Source organism: Oncorhynchus kisutch, linkage group LG26 (assembly GCF_002021735.2).
Source record: "Oncorhynchus kisutch isolate 150728-3 linkage group LG26, Okis_V2, whole genome shotgun sequence".
Lineage (NCBI taxonomy): Eukaryota > Metazoa > Chordata > Actinopteri > Salmoniformes > Salmonidae > Oncorhynchus > Oncorhynchus kisutch.
In genome coordinates, this window is record NC_034199.2 from 35,954,048 (window position 1) to 35,964,506 (window position 10,459).

Consider the following 10,459-nt stretch of genomic DNA (forward strand, 5'->3'; position numbering starts at 1 on the left):
ATGTTTAGAGATGTTATCGGAGGGGGGATGTAGAGGTCCATACCTGGTGATGTCCAGAGCCTTCTGGACCTTGGCCTGGACAGACCCCAGCAGGTCAGCTCCCATCTTCTTCAGTAGCTGGGTGAGCAGGACAAACAGCCAGTCCTGCAGGTCTTCTCTATGCACCAAGATAAAGTCCAACAGAGTCTCCAGAAACATACTAAACACCTGAGGGACACACACACACACACACACACACACACACACACACACACACACACACACACACACACACACAGCACCTTTATAAAAGTAACAATACAGGCAATAGGTGTCTGTACAGTAGAAAATTGAAAGAATAAAAACACACACTTACTCTCTGTTGTTAAAATCCACACCAAAGCAGGCCATGCAACAAAACACTCAATTAGTTTTCAGACAAATCACTGCAAAGCAATGGGTTTTTGAATGTCAAAAGTAAAAGTTATGAGTGAGTGTGTCAATGTATTGAAACATTCAAACAACACAGGTGAACATCCTGTCACTTACCTTGCTGTGTGGATCTGCAAACATCCTGCTGAAGATCTCACATAGTCTCTTCAGCTCCACTCGGCTGCAACACACAAACAGCATCCACTGGCAGACATTAGTAAACACAGGCAGACATCACTAATAGATGTCAGAGAGGCTTGATTTAAAGCAGCTCCTTCTGGAGACAATGCTGCTGCCCTCACAGGGAGAGCAAGCAGACAAATGGCCTTGTCTCACAAACTGACTCCTCTGAAACTCATCTTCCACTTTACCACCTGACGGGCGGCATTGTAGCTGCAGGGTCCTCGTGACCAGTCATTTCTCCCTCTATTAAGGAAAGCTATGAAAATAAACACCCTGCTGGACTCTCCTTGACAGGATATCCTCTTTAAAAGTTGAACAATTTTAAAAAGGAAATCATCATTTATATATGAAAAAGAATCAAGACTACTTCAAACCCTATCCACAGCTGGCAGAACATTTATAACAACAATTCTACTATCTCCAATGCCATCCAAAAAGACAGCAATGCATAGAAAATACTTAGTGAACCCTACATGACAGAGGTAGGAGCAGATCAGCATAGTTACAGTGACATGACTTCCAAAAAGTCCAACCCCCTAACCCCGCACCCACCTGAGTATTCTTTGGTTCTTGAGTAGGTTCTGCAGACCCAGCAGCCCCTCCTTCCTCTCTGACCAGTTGGAGCTGGCACAGTGGTTTAGCACCTCCGCCACATCCTCCGTTTGACGCAGGTAGTGAGGGATACCTAGATAATCATATATATATACCATTCAGAAGATGTTTTTATCCAAGTGCATACATTTTAGTCTATGTGAATCTAGCAGGATTCGAACCCACTACCCTTATGTTGCTAGTTCCATGTTCTTACCAACTCAGTAACAACACAGGACCACATACCTCCGTTCCTGGACCCGTATGAGCGCTCTGAGCATGCACTGGATGCGTCGCTGTTAGCATCGTCGTCAGAATAGATACCCGGAGACTCATACCGCCGCCTCATAGGCTTCCTCTGTTCGGAGAGAATGGAAAGGAATGGGTAATAGTGAGGTCATTGTTCATAGGACCAGGAGAGAAGTGGGACAGGCAAGCTAGACCTCTGGTCACTTTGTCACTCAAACTCAACCAGGAAGTAGGATTTAATGGGCTACGATACGATGCCATTCACAATGAATGAGGTAGCCATGCAATTTGTTCCAACTGTTGATTTTTCATGATTGATATGAACATGCAGAGAGATGATTAAATAATGTTATAAGAATGCCGATTGTTAATAATATTTGATTGAATAATAAACTAAAATCTGCCAGCAATTGCTTTTGGCCAAATAGCAACATTTAGTGATGGTACTTTGCATTTTTGTTGATTAGTGAATAGAATGAATAACCAAACGGTACATGAATTGGACAACTACCTTATTATTTCTGGAGTCTCCTAACAGCTGAAGTTACAGGCAACCAAGCAGGAAAGAGAAAGAGGGATATTTTAGAGGGAAAATATCATGACTGCAGTCCTGCTTGGGAATAAGATAAGACATGTTTTTATCTACATGGTAACAATGTTGACTTTCTTGCAGTCAAAGTCTTTCTTATTGAAATATATACTGACATTCTGATTGGCATACACAAACACAGGCTTCATTTCATCTCATTACATTTTACTACTCAATGCAGTTTGATTTTCTGACAACAAAAAAAACTGGGATTCATTCGTTTTTAGGAGGGCCCACAGTAAACATCTAAACACACACTTAAAATGCATATGGTTTCCACATCAAGTCCTCATCGATTAACTGGCATGCCTTAATGAGGGACTGACTAAGTGTAACTCTACCTTAAGACAAACTGTCTTCAGAACTGGCAGCTGGTAAAAGTTGATTGGTGACTTACCAGTGCATCAGCCACAGCAGCCTCCACCTCAGTGCCAGTGTTGAGGACTCTCATGGCATTTACTGAGGCAGAGATACGGTCCTGGTGAATCAAACCAAACCGATCTGGGGGGAGAGGAGAGGGGGGTGAGTGGAGTAACACAAGACAAAGTCAATGGTATCTTGCTCTAGGGAGACAAAAGGCAATATGACGGGGTTTACAGACGATACACCAAAAAGATTGAAAACTAAAACACCAGAAAGCTTGAGTGATATGTAAAAAATGAATAGTGAAAAATATGCCACCAACAGAAATCACCAGAGAATGATTAGTGCTCATCTGAAATGAAGAGAAAAGAAACTGACACTTGCAAACGGGGAAAAAAACAACTCTTATATGAGATACTCAATACACTGAAGTACAAATACATCATACAATGTCCAAAAAGTCACTAACAAGGAGAAAATCATACAGATGGGGACAGGCCTTTAGATTACACAGTAACACAAGCTTTTTAAAAGAAAATCCCAAAACATCATATTGAAGCAGATGATAACGACACATAATATGACAAAGCAGCACGCTTACAGATCTCCTCCTCAAAAGTTTGAACAAAATATTGCCTCCTGTGGCAGGGTGGGCACAGCCCTCACAGCAACATGCATGGACTCATTCTGGCATAATCGCTAAATGTGGAAATGAGAGGGTGGGGCATGCAGGTCACCTGACTGGCCGTGGGGGTCAGCCGTGGATAGGGCACTGGTAGAGCGGGAAGTACGTCGGGAGGCTGCAAGGGACAGGAGGAGGGGTGGATGACACCCGGGGCGTTAGTGACACAAACGTAACAGGTACCGTCCTCTGTAGTTGACTCAGGCTCAACGCCTGGCTGCATTAATCCACTATGATTATGAGCAACCAACCACATCTACAACAGTCATAGGATAGGAGGGGCGGGTATCCCTCATGTATCCCACTTTGTCCCTCTTGTTGTTGTCCCCCATGACAAAGCAGTGACAAAGTTGTGTCATTTCCTGAGATGTGGCAGGAGCACAGGAGAGAGCTGAGAAGCAGGTCAGCTATGGACATTGAATACGATGACACATACAGTACACTGTTTACTGTAGTCACTACCTATTCTGCCTCTTGATTTACATTTATTATGAGATGTGCCAAATCATTTTTCATTGGACCAAAAACAGAATCCTAGAACATCCAGAGATTTTCGTGATCTTTCCATGTTGCTGGTCATTATATTACACATACAAAGGCACACAAATATTTATATAGCATGAGACTTGGAGAATTCCCAACAAGACAGACACAAACAAGACAGTGCAGTGATTATATTCCAGAAACATTGAGAGGGTTAGTGCAGGCAGAGTAGATCAGAGCAGGAAAGAGAAGTTCTAGAGGGGGATCTTCTATCTAGACATCCTGGGGTGTACAGGGAGGCTGGGACAGAGAGTAGGGGTTTAGAGGCGGGGGCTGAGGAGTGGGTACTAGTGGGCCTTGCTGCTTACGGGAGGCCTCCTGGTGTCCGGTTGGTCGTGGTACTCACCAAGAGGCTTGAAACACCGAGCAGGGCTGGTGTCTCGGCTGCTTTCCCTAGAGGTTTCCCTGCTGCAGCCCTGACTCATGCTGGGCCGGGGGATACGGCTCCTCGCTAGCATGTGGTAGGAGGAGAGAGGAGTACCAGGAACAAGAGCTTTACCACACAGCCTGGCTGTCAGTAGGGCAGTAGAACACAGGTTTGGGGTTAGTGAGGTGATGCCTGGGGTTGGGCTGGGGTTGGGGACTGCAATAAGAGAGGGGGTGAGGGGGAGGAGGACTCTGGGGCATGGTGGTGGGTTGGCGTCTGCTGGACATCAGGTTCAATTTTAGAACTTAAGTTAGCGCAAGTCCATTTTGAAATGTTTTTGTTATTTTGTGACAAGGATTAGGTTGTCAATGAAAAGACGATTGGTATGACTGTAGTTTACAACAGATAAACAGAGTTAATACACAAAATAAAAACAAAGAAAACTATTAAGAATTAGAAGAGGGTATAAAAATAAAGATATGGTAAAAACACCAAAGAAAGACAAACCATTATAGTCAATTATAACAAAAAATATGAACTGAAAATGACTCAGAAGAAGACAAAAATACAAACTTAAAAACATTGCAATGTCTAATTGTCAATTTACTGATGTAAAAAAGGCAGCCTTCCCAATTCAGGAATGACAGTCAGTGACAGACAGACAGACAGACAGACAGACAGACAGACAGACAGACAGACAGACAGACAGACAGACAGACAGACAGACAGACAGACAGACAGACAGACAGACAGACAGACAGACAGAGCGTCAGACAGACAGACAGACAGAGCGACAGACAGAGCGACAGACAGAGCGACAGACAGACAGACAGAGCGACAGACAGAGCGACAGACAGAGCGACAGACAAGAAGCTAAGATGGGGGGAGCTGTTTGGTCGATGAAATACACAGACCAATCAATCAAAGCAATAGGACAGGGCCAGTGTGTCACTTCCTGACCATAGAGAGGCTTTTAATCTCTATTTGGTTAGGGCGGAGTGTGACTAGGGTGGGTAATCTAGGTTGTGTATTTCTATGTTGACCTGGTATGGTTCCCAATCAGAGGCAGCTGTTTATCGTTGTCTCTGATTGGGGATCACATTAAGGCAGCCATTTTCCCACTGTGTTTTTGTGGGATCTTGTTTTTGTGTTGTTGCGTGTGAGCACTCCAGATCGTCACGTTTCGTTTATTGTTTTGTTGTGCGGTTCACTTATAATAAAAAATGTCGAACTGATTTCACGCTGCGCTTTGGTCCGAGTGTTCTTACGACGATCGTGACACAGTGACTCAGTCTGACTGGAAGGAAGGACATAAGCTGGGCTGCTGATGACAGAGCTTGACCTACAGAGGCTCATCCACGTTTCCTGAAAGAGGAGGGGCCACCCCAATGATGTGACATGCTTGGATGAGAGACTCCTCCCAAAACAGTGAGTTCTTCTTAGCTGCTAACCCTGAGAGACAGCTACAGTCCATAGAAGATGAAAGACAGGCTCTTACCGTTCACCCCTCTTTCCAAGGGACCTTGCCTTTTCACATTCACTATTTTATCATTCAGTATTTTGTTATTCAGTATTTTACCATTCAGTATTTTACCATACAGTATTTTGTTGTTCAGTATTTTACTATTCAGTATTTGGTTATTCAGTATTTGGTTATTCAGTATTTTACCATACAATTTTTTGTTATTCAGTATTTTACTATTCAGTATTTTGTTATTCAGTATTTGCCATTCAGTATTTACATTTTAGTCATTTAGCAGAAGCTCTTATCCAGAGTGCCTTGCTCAAGGGCACATCGACAGATTTTTCACCTAGTCGGCTCGGAGATTCGAACCAGCGACCTTTCGGTTACTGCCCAACGCTCTTAACCGTAAGGCTACCTGCTGCCCCCTTTTGAGTTCAAAGGGTCCATTGGTGCGTCATAACCTTACTATGTGGGTATCCTTGCATTCAAGGCTTATCTTTTGTGCTTATTGTGTTTCCTTGTTTTGTGTTTATGACCAGGAAAACCAAGATAGTGTATCTGAGCTTCAAAGGACACACTTGGTGTACTGTATATAAGGTTATCACTAGATTGATATGAGTGCACAATGATGACTTTGGGCATATCACCGGCATGTTTTGACACATACATGGCCCTCGACAGCATGTGTGTGGTATCCTACTGATCAGCATACATGTGCTGTCTGTTATGTATGTGTATCCAGTGTGTAGGTAATACACTGTTCTTTTAGGCGGTTACTTAGTTACTATGTGCGTTGCTAGCAAATTACAAATCTCTTTTTCCTCATATAGAGTGAATACATGATTTATTTTGTGTTTACATGCACAATGCTGAAGATGTGAGGACATGTAAAAGGTCCATTACCTAGTCCCAGTCGGCTGGGAGAGGAATCTCTACTGCAGCCCTGGCTGCGGGGGACCTTGCTCCTCTTGTCTGCAGGGGTGCTGGAGGCTGAGGGGGGCCTGCTGATCCTCCCGTACCCAGACGAGTGGCCCAGCAGCTTGCCAGGGGAACTGGAGCGACTGCCAGCTGCAGGAAGGACAACGCACAGGAGTCACAGGCAGAGAGTGAAACGATACGATGGTCACAGCGAGCAGAACGACGCACCTCTTCATGGCATGCTGGGAAGGTTCTGTCACGGCTCAAAGCTGAATTACCTAATTTTCTATCTCGTTCTTTCTGGGGGAATATTTCATTACTTAAATGTTTCTAATGGCATATGTCCCTTTTATTGTAGTAATAAAATAATCATATACAACTCTTAGCAGACACTTATGTAAAGCCACTTACAGTACAGTGAGTGCATAATGTGCATGTGATTCCAGTGGGAATTGAACCCACAACTTTGGCTTTACTAGAGCCACACCAACTGAGCACATATCTCTGTGTGTTTACAGTGCCATGGTGATTTGGAGGGGAATAATCCACAGAATGTCAAACCAACACTTGAGGTAATGGGACCAATAACATTCTCTTTCTATCCTAACATAGATATTGGATTTCAGCTTTGATGAGATAGATAGGGAGGGACATATAAACAGTTGCAGGACAAACAAGATGGGTTGAATCCAGGGTCTAACTGGGCTGTGGGAAAACCAACCAGTGATTACAACAACAACAACAACAACAACAACAACAATGGCATCAACAATGAAAACAGTTCAGAGAACACAGACAACAATCAACAATTGACAACAAAATGTACCAATCAAAACACTTGTCAGACTGAAATAATAAACATGCACTTGAGTTGAATGGACCATAAAATAATGAATTGATTGACATGCAGAGAACTGCACAGGAGGAAGGGATGGGACTAAGAACTGGATTCTTTACTCTGATTGGATGAAGTCCGGGCCTTACCACCGCCAGTGGGGTTAGCAGATCTGGATCCTGTGGTTGTTATGGTAGCAAGCGGCAGAACAGGACGTGAAAATAAAACGGTCAAATGTGACAGAGAGTAGTGTTAGCCCAGCATGCACTGGGCCAGATGTTATCTGTCGATGTCATGTTACACATGCACATATCATTGAAGCCCCTCATTGAGGCTTCAGAGAGTGAGAGGGACAGTGGGAGAGAGAAAACCAAACACATAACAGGCGCTCAAAGTTCCTTCAGGATGTACAATGTATGAGGTAAAACATCACACAGACTGACGAGAGAAATTAAGAGAACCTAGAATATAAACTGAAGAGAACCTAGTATTTTGGGGTGGCAGGTAGCTTAGTGGTTAGAGTGTTGGACCAGTAACAGAAAGGTTGCTAGATCGAATCCCCGAGCTGACAAGGTAAAAATCTGTCATTCTGCCCCTGAACAAGGCAGTTAACCCACTGTTCCTAGGCCGTCATTGTAAATAATAATTTGTTCTTAACTGACTTGCCTAGTTAAATAAAAATAAATGGTATATAAACTGAAGAGAACCTAGTGTATGAGTTGGACTGCAGAGTGAAGGAAAAGCAGCCAACAAGTGCTCAGCATATGTGGGAATTCCTTCAAGACTGTTGGAAAAGCATTCTAGGTGAAGCTGGTTGAGAGAATGCCAAGAGTGTGCAAAGCTGTCACATCAAGGCAAAGGAAGGCTACTTTGAAGAATCTAAAATATATTTTGATTTGTTCAACACTTTTTTGATTACTACATGATTCCATGTGTGTTATTTCATTGTTTTGATATCTTCACTATTATTCTAAAATATAGAAAATAGTCCAAATAAAGAAAAACCCTTGAATGAGTAGGTGTGTACAAACTTTTGACTGGTACTGTATATAAACTGAAGATGTAGTATGAGCTCACAGCAGACAGGATAAAGGTCATACTGGGGGTTTACATGAGAATGAGAGAGACTGGAGATGACATTGTGGACGGCTTCCCTGAGTTCAGACAGTGTGCTGTAAGGGAATGAAATCGGTCTTGGGTTCTTTTGCTGACAGTGTGTGTGTGTGTGTGTGTGTGTGTGTGTGTGTGTGTGTGTGTACTCACGCTGGGACTGGGATACCATTTTGGCTCGGCTGCGCCCCCTGCTGTCAGTCACAGTAGCGCTGGCTCCGACGGCACTGCCAGCGCTTGTCCTCCTCGTACGCACACGACCTGTAGAAAACAAAACACACAGGGAGTTAGTAAGAGAGTTGAAGCCACTACACTACAAATGATACTGTATCCAAGCAGTTGTGCACCACAGTTCACCATGACACAAAACAAAGAAACTGCTTTAAACAGACGGGGACAAAAGATCTGGATGGGGGGGTTCAGAAACACAGACAAACATACTGAATATTTCTACACATTCCCACAAAGAAATGCATTGGATCTGGGAAACGTTTGTCTAAAGCAACATCAAGACAACACAACTTTCTTTACAGTATGTTAAACTACTCTTCAGTTTATTTGCCAAATCGCAAATAAAATGGCATTGTCATATTTGCAATCCAGCAGAGTAATGTTCCTAAGAGCTGGGACATTGACTGATGCTGAGAAAGAGATTGGGGTGTTCAGATGTCTGCTAATTTTGGACTGTATTATCAAAAAGGTATTCTTACATTTTTCCAGCAAACCTCTCCAATTTTAGATACACAGACACACATGCACTCACAACCACCACACATTGAGAATCTCTCTTTCCACAACAGCTGGGACCTGGCCCTAGATTAAGTAGCACCTTAGCCCAGGGTTTCCCCAAGTCGGTCCTGGCGCCCCCCCGGGTGCACATTTAGGCACTACACAGCTGATTCAAATAGTCAAAGCTTGATGATGAGTTGGTTATTTGAATCAGCTGTGTAGTGCTAGGACAGCCAACAACGAGTCTTATTACCAGCCTTCACACACTGTTTAATAGAATGTGGGTAGAAGCAGTGACCTTATATTCATTGGAAGATGTTTGATAAGCGAGGTCCTACTCAGTCAGAGAGTGCATTACATTACAGGATCGGGAAAGGCCTTTCTTTAAACGAACAACAAAGTCTATAAGTGATATCTAGATAATTAGAAGAGTACCAAGAGGTAGAGGATCACCTTGAAAGGCAGGCAACACTAAACCTCAGTGACCTCTGACCCCTTAACACAGACCACTTACACACAGACAGAGACCAAAGGGTGGGTGAGTTTCACTGCATGCAACATTCACCTTTACATACATAAAACAGAGTGCTTGCCCTTCGCTAATCCCTAATAAACTAAATTTAAGGGGAATGGGGGCTCAGCCGAACCTTTGACTGTCCCCGACAGACGCAGAACACACAAACACACACAGATCTTACCCGTATTAATTTTACCAGGTGTGCCATCTTTTGGGCATTAATCAAAGCGGGGGGCGGCGGGTGAAGAGAGTTATAGAATTAAACATTAGTACCAGTTAGCCAGGAGAGAGAGAGAGAGAGAGAGAGAGAGAGAGAGAGAGAGAGAGAGAGAGAGAGAGAGAGAGAGAGAGAGAAAGATAGAGAGATAGAGAGAGAGAGAGAGAGAGAGAGAGAGATAGAGATAGAGATAGAGATAGAGAGAGAGAGAGAGAGAGAGAGAGGAGAGAGAGCAAGAGAGAGAGAGAGAGAGAGAGAGAGAGAGGAGAGAGAGCAAGAGAGAGAGAGAGAGAGAGATAGAGAGAGAGAGAGAGCGAGAGAGAGCGAGAGAGAGAGAGAGAGAGAGATAGAGAGGAGAGAGAGCAAGAGAGAGAGAGAGAGATAGAGAGAGGAGAGAGAGAGATAGAGAGAGGAGAGCGAGCAAGAGAGAGAGAGAGAGAGAGAGGAGAGAGAGCAAGAGAGAGAGCAAGAGAGCAAGAGAGAGAGAGAGCAATAGAGAGAGGGAGAGAGAGAGCAATAGAGAGAGGGAGAGAGAGAGAGCAATAGAGAGAGGGAGAGAGAGAGAGAGAGAGAGAGAGAGAGAGGGAGCAAGAGAGAGAGAGAGAGAGCAATAGAGAGAGGGAGAGAGAGACCAATAGAGAGAGAGAGAGAGAGAGAGAGAGAGAGAGAGAGAGAGAGAGAGAGAGAGAG

The 10,459-nt window shown here is 43.8% G+C and overlaps 1 protein-coding gene across 1 annotated transcript in view; it reads right to left on the reverse strand.

Moving 5' to 3' along the window:
• Positions 1-10,459, reverse strand: part of LOC109870717 (CLIP-associating protein 1-like) — a 121,605-nt gene that overhangs the window by 21,109 nt on the left and 90,037 nt on the right. Inside the window, exons 17-27 of the mRNA XM_031805554.1 lie at positions 8,460-8,614; positions 7,319-7,375; positions 6,347-6,511; positions 3,958-4,062; positions 2,421-2,524; positions 1,946-1,972; positions 1,432-1,543; positions 1,147-1,279; positions 529-592; positions 356-358; positions 44-207 (exon numbers count right to left, since the gene is read on the reverse strand). Coding sequence (XP_031661414.1) covers positions 44-207; positions 356-358; positions 529-592; positions 1,147-1,279; positions 1,432-1,543; positions 1,946-1,972; positions 2,421-2,524; positions 3,958-4,062; positions 6,347-6,511; positions 7,319-7,375; positions 8,460-8,614 — 1,089 coding nt within the window. The remainder of the gene's footprint in view (positions 1-43; positions 208-355; positions 359-528; positions 593-1,146; positions 1,280-1,431; positions 1,544-1,945; positions 1,973-2,420; positions 2,525-3,957; positions 4,063-6,346; positions 6,512-7,318; positions 7,376-8,459; positions 8,615-10,459) is intronic.